This window comes from Sinocyclocheilus anshuiensis, unplaced genomic scaffold (assembly GCF_001515605.1).
Source record: "Sinocyclocheilus anshuiensis isolate Anshui unplaced genomic scaffold, SAMN03320099.WGS_v1.1 scaffold3302, whole genome shotgun sequence".
NCBI lineage: Eukaryota > Metazoa > Chordata > Actinopteri > Cypriniformes > Cyprinidae > Sinocyclocheilus > Sinocyclocheilus anshuiensis.
In genome coordinates, this window is record NW_015541055.1 from 1 (window position 1) to 10,375 (window position 10,375).

The 10,375-nt window shown below is 36.4% G+C and overlaps 1 protein-coding gene across 1 annotated transcript; it reads right to left on the reverse strand.

The window, feature by feature from the left end:
• Positions 1-451: 451 nt before the first annotated feature.
• LOC107690651 (tetraspanin-11-like) lies at positions 452-9,456 on the reverse strand (the record flags this gene model as incomplete). Its single annotated transcript, XM_016489034.1, has 7 exons — positions 9,366-9,456; positions 7,087-7,178; positions 4,212-4,403; positions 2,298-2,372; positions 1,985-2,089; positions 1,135-1,293; positions 452-558 (listed from the first exon to the last, which is right to left on the reverse strand). Coding segments are annotated over exons 2-7 (725 nt in total), but the record flags the coding sequence as incomplete, so codon positions are not given.
• Positions 9,457-10,375: the final 919 nt, after the last annotated feature.

A 10,375-nucleotide genomic window follows, 5' to 3' on the forward strand; every position in this document is an offset into this window, starting at 1 on the left:
CTCACACTGTGAGATCTGCACTTAAAGCTAAGAGCTCTTTATCTCCCTTTCTTTCATTTTCTCAAACCTGCATGTGGTCTCCACCTATTTTTACCCAGCGGGCAGTGCTCTGTGTGACTACTGTGCGCATTACCGGTCGAGGGCAAAAACAGAGTCCATTAAACGATTGCCCGCAGGTCATTGCATCAGCTATTTTAGTGAAGGCTTTCATGTTATTGAACCACATCAGAAGACCTCAATGATCCATTGTTCCTACTCTTTCTCTGAGATATGCTTCACAGTAAAAAATATAGTATGCAGGTTATATACATTTTGAGTTGGGCTCAAAGTCAAATTTACATAAATATAAATTATTTATGTAAATTATAATATATATACACTTTTTTTTTAACAAGATGATGGTGAGTAAATAATTTTTTGCGTGAACTATCCCTTTAATTGCACAGCACACCTGAGGAGGGCGGGACTTACCTGTAGACAGGCCACGCCTATTCCCACAGCACCAATAATGAGCAAGTGATCTGCCAGAAACTGCTCCAGTTTAGTGATACAGCCGCCCTGTGAGAGACCACAGCACTGTTAACTCCGCTAACAGTTACAGTTTACTGTATATATCATTTTCTTTTCAGTGTCAACGCGCATATGTGGATGTGTAAATTGTATTATTTTGTAGACTGATGAAGAGTTACTGATTTTTTTATTGTGTGATTTACTAGACAGTATCGTGGATACTGCCACAACATACCACATACAGAGTAAAACTAATGGCCCACTAGAGGCCAGTAAAACCAGTGTCGTATTGTATTATGTATCACACCGGAGGTCGGTTCCCAAAGAATATATAGAGAGAGCTTGGCAGGCGTTAACTGTAGTGTTACCTCACACTTTACAAGCCCATATATGTTACCAGTCACACCTGCTTTGCTCACAGCTGTGCTTTCTTAGTCTAAATGACTCCCAAGGGGCGTATCAAACACTTCATGATGATATGGTTCACAGGCGTATTGTAGTTCCCACAGACAATGAGGAAGCATCTAAGCATGTGTTTTGTAAAGCAAGTTAAGTACAGATGAATAAACACGTTGCGTAAACGTTGTGTGGGGGTTGATTTGAGGTTAACAGTGTCTGACCCACCTCCACCTTGTAGATGTTCGAGGGGTGGTCTCTCTTTCCACACTGAGGGGTGATGGTCTTACAGCAGCTGTCAGGGACCAGCCGCTTCTCCGCTTCCGGGGACATGATGTACACACTGTGCATCCAGTCAAAGGAGTTGTTGCTCCCACAGCACTTGAACTGTAAGGTGAAGATAAGGTTGTTATTGTTAGTTAGGATCAATTAGGATCAGTGTGCAAAGTGGTCTGGTATTTTAAAGGTATGGAGTAACTGTATTCCTGCACTTTATTCACAGCAAGGATTTTACATGACATTTAGAGGCAGTAGATTGTTGAGTGCATCTAGTTTAAATTAAATTAAAGTGCTGGTAGTCCGAAATAATAAAATAAAAATAAAAATAAAAAAGAATACATTTATATTACATTAAAAAAAAAACAAGCAAAATAAAAAAATATAGCATTTTATTTTAAAATACAACATAAATAAATGAAGATGAAATAAACATTGAATAAATAAATAAAAACAAAATAAAAATATTAAATATAAAAATATATAAAAAATAAAGCATGAAATAAAACAAAAGCAAAAAAAATAAAATAATAATACAAATAAAAAACGAAATAAATAAAATAAAGCTACTGAATTTCCCACTTCTAGCGGTGTTTTGAATAATTTATGTTCCATTACCAACACACACAAAAAAAAAAACTGTAATACAATTTAAAAATCATTTGCCTTACCCACATACTCTTGTTTTTGTCACTAATCTAATTATATAAAATGTTCAATATACTCATTCTGAAATTTGTGTTCACAGCAAAAACCAGAGGTGAAAAGGCCTAGAAACATGCTGGGATTTGGCGTTTCTCACATCCTGCTGTAGTCTGTCCACAGACTGAGTGATGCTCTCTTTTCCAGGTTGGGCATAGTTCTCCGTCATCGTCTTGCTCAAGTGCTGCTTCAGCTCTTCACTCAGCTGTGAGAGACCGAGAGAAGAGAAAGACAGAGATAAATTAACAAAAAGATAGAGAGTGAGCAGTATGCAGTGTCATCTGTCAAATGTCTCATCTCACCAGTCGGGTATAGTCCTACAACTAGATCCATCATAAAAGCAATTTGGGGGTTGGTTTAGAGCTTTGTTTTGTAATTCAATAATGTCTAAAAGTGTGTCTAAGTTCACTCACCGCCTGGTAATAAACGTAGGCCAGGACACCAGCCACCAGCTCAATTAGGAAGATCAGAAGCAGACAGAAGAAGTACTGCATGAAGACAGGAACCAATTAACAATACGAATACAATTAATGCACAAAAATCATACAACATCCTTTTCAGAAAACAGGAAATCCACTCATTGCCACTCTAGATATGCTATACAAATTGTAAAATACTGATGGCAAAAATATCCTTGGGAAATACACATGAAATCAGAATTCCTATTATAGTTATTATAGAAAGTCATGAATGCCAAGGGGATGTTTGAATTTAACTGGCTTCATTAAATTAAAGCTAAAAGGTCGCCTAAAAACAATAAAGTAACTATGGATCTTTTGTTCAGAAAATGTTCAATTATTAGGTTTCATTTGCCTTTGTCTTTATCAAGAACAATTTTAAATGGCTTCCCTCTAAAAGAAACAATGTCTTACAACAGGCTTGTTTAAATCACACATCAACAATCAACATTCAAAATGCTTCAAAATGTAACCACATTTTCCCTGGGGATAAAATAAATAAAACTGGTTTCTAAGAAATGTCTTGCTCAGAGCTAGCAGAGGTGGAGATGCCCGACAGATGAAAATAAAAGGCACAGTGACATTTTCCTCAGAGGAAAATAAAGCAATAAATGACTAAACTGAATAAGCGGTCACAGTTTATTGTGGGGGGAGAGAGAGTGGGTGATAACAAGTTCAACCCCAAATCTGCCTTTGAAAACGGAAATATTTCTTGTGGTATAATTGAAAACAAACCAAGCAACAAACAGAAAAATGTTTTCAATATTATACATAACTCAAACTCACCATGGCTTTCTGTGAACACACTTATTTCTATTTTAATTGCAATGCGAGTACTGAAGTTGAACTGAAAAATCAGTTTCCATCACTAATCTATGGTGACCCAGTAGTGCACAACACAACAAAATAAACACAACGTTGCACAACACAACCAAACCACCACAACACAATGGAAACAAGCCGCAACATAACAAAATTAGCACAACACAACGAAATTAGTCCTATGCACTATGTTGTGACAATTTCATTGTGTTGTACAGAATTTGTTGTGTTGTGCACTACTGGGCCATCACACTAATCAGCAGAATTAAATATAAGCAAAGAACAGAAATATGCAATTACGCACAGAGACTGTAGACCGAACCACAGACCCAAGAGATTCCACAAAACAGGAAACAAACTGTTTGTCAAAGTGGATGTGTGTGAGAAAAGAATAAATTAGGGCAAACAAACACAAATTCACTGTACACACACACATTCATATATTTGGCAATTCTCTTCTAGAGGTCGAAAGAAAGGACAGGAAGTCTGATGTAATTTATATAAACACCAACACGAGCACTGTAGCAAATTAAATTAACCGATTCAAGGTTATTCAAACAAAACAGCACACTGAACAGCTGTTAACCTCACGGCAGCTGTCGCGTGTGGACGTTTCCCTATGCATTTATATGTTTTTCCCATAATGCAATGCACTCAGATCAGACCAGCAAAGGCAGTATCCTCATTACTAATTCCTAGCGAGGTGGCGCTCCTCCGTAGATTCATACATCTGAGTGAGAGTGGGCTATAAATAGCACTGCTGCAGCGGCAGTCACAACCTTGCTTGTCTCGTTCTCTCTTTCGAACAAACACAAGGTACTATCTTTTTATAAAAATGGCGAGAAACAGATGCCGGTCAGCTCATTTGTCACGGCTGCCACGGAGCCGGTTCTGCTTTGTCTATGGACACCCACCTCGACTTACAGGCGACAATAACTAAGATGACCAAAAAGAGGCCGGGATCTAGAGCAATTATATCTAATGAGTGGAGCATAATGGATAAATTGGCACAACATGATGTCCTCTCATTCATCTCTATTCTCTCACCGTGGACAGACAGCTCCTCTGCTCACGTATGACAGCACAGCAGCCCAAGAACCCGGTGACCATCACCAGCCCTCCTGCCAGAATCAGGATGCAGGCGGACACAGCGAATGTACTAGAGGCCAGCAGGCTCAGGTACTCTCCTTTATCAACCAGCGTCCAGATCCCGACACCCATCACCACCCCGCCGCCCATCTGGAAGAGAAAAATGCATCATGCATCAAGATATCAGAACGTCTGCTCTAATACACATATTACAAGTTTAAAGGGGTAAAATAAAATGAAATCAAACTCAAAATGTCCTTCTTAGTCCAAAAATACCATTTATCATGAGTAAGCCACAAAAATGGCTTGTTCTGAACATCCAGAACTTTATGATGAATATGAATACACATGACAGCACAAATTTTGAACCTTTCACAATGAAATGTTTGCTTATTGAAGAACGGGGCAGCACACACACACAGATATCTGTTTAATTCTAAGGGTCAGGAAGAGAGTGGAAAAATCATTTTATGAAACATAATTTTACATTTTAATTAAAATGTATATACATTTTGATTTATTTACATTTTATTTAAAATATATATGCACATTTAAAAATGACTAGTTTTGACTGTTTCTTAACAATGTGGATTCTTGTCATGTTTTTATCAGCTGTTTGAACTCACACTATACTGACGGCACCCATTCACTGCAGAGGATCCATTGGTGAGCAAGTGATGTAATGCTAAATTTATCCAAATCTATTTGAATAAATAAACAAATTCATCTACATCTTGGATGGCCTAAGTGTAAGTAAATTTTCTGCAAATTTCAATTTAATTGAATTTAAAAAATATATACACATTTAAAAATTACTAGTTTAGATTTTTTTTTTAACAATGTGGAAAGTGGAACTGAGGGAAAAATATGAAATCAAGTGATTGTTAAGCAATAACGATAACAAAAAAGATCTTTAAAAGTCTTCAAATTAAAGACAAAAATAAAGACAAAAACTGTAGTTTTGGAGAGATGGTTAGGGACAAACAATGATGAGAAGGTAGCTGGAGTAAAAAAAAAAAACAATGGCATTAATTATACACATCAAACTGAAACTCCTGTTTCGAATGATAAACAATTATTTCATCGTTTGACAGGCATGTCATTATTTAACCAACTCAAATAATCATTCATTTACCCTGGGATTTCAGCACAGGTTAATTATCCACCCGTGTCGTGCTGTGCAAAGTAAAGACTCCATTAATCTATATGCATACACACTCATTTATCTGTTTCTCAAATCTATCCAAGTCGGAAACTGAGGAAATTCCAAAAAGACTCCTCCCTTCAACACTTCCAGCTCTTTCCATGACACTCTCCAGTGCCAAACTCAAACAACAACTATCCCTAAGTCCTATTGTTTTTTTTTTTATGCTCCCTGAGCTGCTTGCATACCACACACAGTGAGGACTCCGAGTTTGAGAAGGAAATTTCTTTACAAAAAATCTGCATTGAATGAATCACTAGAGTATATGCTTAATATATTTCAGAGGTTAAACTTTAAAGGAATTGTTCACCCAAAATTGAAAATGAGTCATTACTTACTCACCCATGTCGATTCAAACTTGCATGACTCTTTTTTCCATGCAACACAAAAGGTGAATATAAAGAAAGTGAATAAGAATCGTGAGTGAGATACAGACTGAAAGGCATATAATCCACTTTTATGGTGCTTTTGTGTCCTTTTTAAACTTTGAAGCATTGTAACTGCATTAAAAAACAACCAGTGCATTATTCAGAACTTCTCTGTTTGTGTTCCATAAAAGAAAGTCAGTCATACAAGTTTGGAAAGACATGAGAGTGAGGAAATTATGACAGAATTTCATTGTGGGTGGACTATCCCTTTAAATGAGTGGCTATATGCACAGGGTTCTGCATTCTGGTTGAAGGTGTGGTTCTGAATCATTTCCTGGACTTCTCTTGTTTGGTCCAGTATTTATAGAATAAATCCATCTGTCTGAAACTGCAGTAGAGATGTTACTACAAAGATGAATTTAATTAAATAATACTTCATACTGAGAAATGCTTTAGCAGGTTTGTCTTTCTCCACTCAGAAACAAATTCAACTCTAGAGGGCAGTGTACTTGTTGAGTCAATGCACAGGTGGGTGGGAAGAGGAAGTATGAGGGGGAGGAGAACAAGAGCAAGAAGATGATGGGACAAGACTCAGATTTAAGTTATGATATGAACGTCACGCTCTTTCATTCACATACACACTTTTTCTTCCATCCCCTTGTCATTTGTCTCTCACTGCATCTGATATTTCATAAGAATGCTGCCTATAACAGAATATGTAAATAAAACATCGTTTATGCATGACAAAGTGAAACAACAGCCTAAAATCAAGATTATAACTTTAAACCGTTGCTTCAAAATACAATCCATAATCCTTAATATTGCTTCTTCCAGTGAAAAAGATCTATTCCCTGTTGTCCTCTCACATCAAAATCCAACGAAATATTCATTTAGAACTGTTTTGGACTGTTTTCGCTTGTAAACGGTGCTTGAACTGTGCATATTTCTCTCTTGATTCAGACAAAACAATGTTTTTACTGGAGAAAGCAATATTATGGATAGAGTATTGTTGTTTGAATTTGTTTCTGACAAACACACAGCTTTTCAACCAGCTCTTTGAACTCTCATACTGACGGCACCCATTCACTGCAGAGGATCCATTGGTGAGCAAGTGATGTAATGCTAAATTTCTTCAAATCTGTTACAATGTAGAAACAAACTCATCTACATTGTGGATGGCTTGAGGGTGAGTACATTTTCAGTCATTTTTAATTTTGGGGAGTACTGTTCCTTCAAGTAGCAAAGTGGATCTGAGACTCACCCAAAACAGGAAGTTGAAAATGAAGAGGAGGTACTTGAGACACACCGTGATCCAGTCGCCCTGTTCATCCTTATACAAGCTGCCCATCTCTCCTGTTGGTGAAAAGAGAGAAAAAAAGAAGTGGAACAGAAAATAAGTTCTCATGAAGTGGTGGTTGCTCACTCTTTGTGAATTTACGAGGCAAAATGGGAAAAGGACAAAGAAGAGGAGGTGGGCAGGAACGTAAACAGGCTTTTGGAAAGATGGCAGTCAAACACTGTTCTTTTCCATGACATGTTAATTAACAGCTGTGGCCCATGGGTTTCTGCCACAGACAGAAGACACACTCACATCACAGGGCCTAGTGTGGAGGAGGTGCGTGTCAAAACAGCAGCCATGTATGGCCGATAAAACGAGGGTGTTTGGTTTGAAATGGTTGAAAACAAAACAAAACTACACACAGTCCAACCCACACACTGCTGGTTAGAAAAAACGTGAGGACACCGAATGCAGCACCAGATTAGAAAGGTGACTGACACGTTCTGTTCCAAAACACAAAATTAGACTGCAGACTTTGGTTTATAAAAAAATCCCTTCTATAATGGATTTTATAGTCTGGATTTTCACAATAAGACCTATCGATTTCTTTCGGATACTGAGGCAAAAAAGACGTTGTTCAGAATGACTGCGGGGACATATTGATTTGCTGATCACGTGTTGTAAATGTATGGAGAAAGGCCTCGCTGTGTGTCAGTGGTAATCACTTAGAGTGCTTTTTCTAAAGGGTTATCTACCTGTACTGAGCAATAAATACATATTATTTATGATGGTGATAGACACCAAATGCAGAATTTTGAATTTGAAATTAAGATTTAGTACAAAATAATGTTTTATTCATTGCATTTGCATTTATTATTCACCTCACTGTGAAGGTCTGCCTGATAAAGACAAACTATCCTCTCGTCCACTCTGTTGACAGACTGATGGCTTTGGCTGGGATTTGGAACACATGCAGGCTTTGTGTCGTTATGGGTTACCACAAGAATTCAAAGAAGTGTTTCAAAAATGTCAAAACTTCTTATTTACTCAACATAATGATTTACTTCAAAAATGCTGCATTATTGAACCACATACTAATTTACTTGAAAAAAATGTTTTTTGCATTATTAAAGCATTTCATAAAATATTAAGCTTTAAACCAAACCAATAGTTTTTTTTTTAAGCAGTAAAATTAGATATAGTTTAAACATACCATAAAATATACTGTTAACATAATAATCATATTAATATAGGTGCTATTAAAGGAAACTTTTACATAGGCTATCATTAAATTTAATGTGTCATGCAGGGACTTTACCGTCTTTTTGCTATTTTGCAGCAAACTGTAAGGTGACTTTAAAAAAAAAAGCTGGTTTGCTGGTCTCTGAGTGAAGTTTCAACACAAGACTACCAAACTACTTTAGATGTGTTTTTGTTTCTTTCTTTGTTTCGTTTTTCCTATCAGGGTATTATTTTCTTGAATATAATATGGGCTTTTGCTGTAAAGTATGTGGTTATATTACGCTTTACTTCTAATAACGAATTTACATTTTTAACCGTAAAATTACATATATTGTCCCATTAAACATATTTTCTACTGTATATAGTAAAGTAACACATTTTTAATGTAGCAGTTCCTTTTGGTTGAAATTAGTAACATTTTTACTGATAGCATCATGTATTTTTAAGGTTAAAGGAAGTTGGGAAAGCGTTCTTTGGTCTATTTATACAGCGTTTCACTTTCGCTCAGTTAAGTTACCTCTCTGTGTTTAGAGGAGTTTGTTGTGGTTTCCTCGCCAACGACTGACACGTTGAGTAATATATATACATATATATATACATATATATATATATATATATATATGTGGCTAAATAGCACGATAAATTACTCCTCTGTGCTTTTCAATTGTTTCAATTCACGTTATTATCCTCCTCCTTCCTTCAACACCACACATACAATGAACGCAATGGTGGTTGTCCCGAAAAAAAGAAGACGTGGTGATTCAATGCAGCCGATTCCCTTTCTTTCCTCCCCCGGACTTTGGCCTTATACTTTACCGCAAAACGCATCAATGTTTCTCAGTTGCGTTGATCCTGCGACACTTTCCGCGCTCATGAACGTCAACAAAATAAAGCTGCGTGGTGTGATACACACTTTAGTATTTTTTTTCTAGAACCACCTGCTCTTATACCGCGTTTGGGACAAGCACCAATGTCCCTTTCCATCGCACAAAGAGAAAGCATAGCGTGTATAAACTTACCTTAACTGTAGATAAAGCTCTTTTCCACAGGCAGCAAGGCTTGTTGCTCCGCAGGCGGGGGTATCGGAGGGTCAGCGCAGGATGCTTAGAGGAAATGCAACTACAGCCCGCCCCTTCATTTCACGAGATTAAATACAGCGAGCTGTTCATCTTCAGAGGCTGCTCGTGGACTAATAACTGTTATTAGTGCTTTTAAGTAAGTTGCTTTGTCCCATTCTTTGAAAAAATCAATTGTTTTCTCTCCTGGGGTTGAATTTGAACTGGACTCACGTGATCTGCACACGTACAGTGCTGTTGAATACTGTAAATAATGACATTTTAACAGAATGCAACTGTAAAAACCTGTTAATCTTTAAACTGTGAAATATTTAGGCCTGAATTTAAAGGGATAGTTCATCTAAAAATGAAAACTCTCCTTCATGTAGTTGCAAACATTCAAAACACAAAATAAGATATTAGAAGGTAACCAAGCAGCAGTGGTGTATAAAGTACCTGAAAGCCATACTTTTTACAGTAAAAGTACAGATATCTTACCAGAAAATGACTGGTAGAAGTTGAAGTCACCATTTAGAATATTACTTGAGTAAAAGTCTTAAAGTATGTGATATTTATTGTACTTAAGTACAAAAAGTATTTTTTAAATCTTAAAAATACTTAAGTATTGAAAGTAAAAGTACAAGTAAATGCAAAATGGAAAAGAAGCTAATAAATATATATAAAAAAAAAAGTTCATACACAGCTTGAGTAGCGAGATTGTGTTCAGTTTTAACTCTTTCTTCCATTTTGTATTTTTGGGTAAGAATTATTTTGGGATAAGCACTTCATCCGGTACTTAGTGTCTTTCATTCCAACATAAAAAATATAATTTAGATGTATTTACACAGTTTAAGTATCTCAGAGGGGACATGGATGCATTTAAACTGCAGTTACAGATGCATAAATAGGCCTAATGTTTTGTTTTTTTACATAAAACGTTGAATACTGATATTTGAAATAATTTAAAACATGAA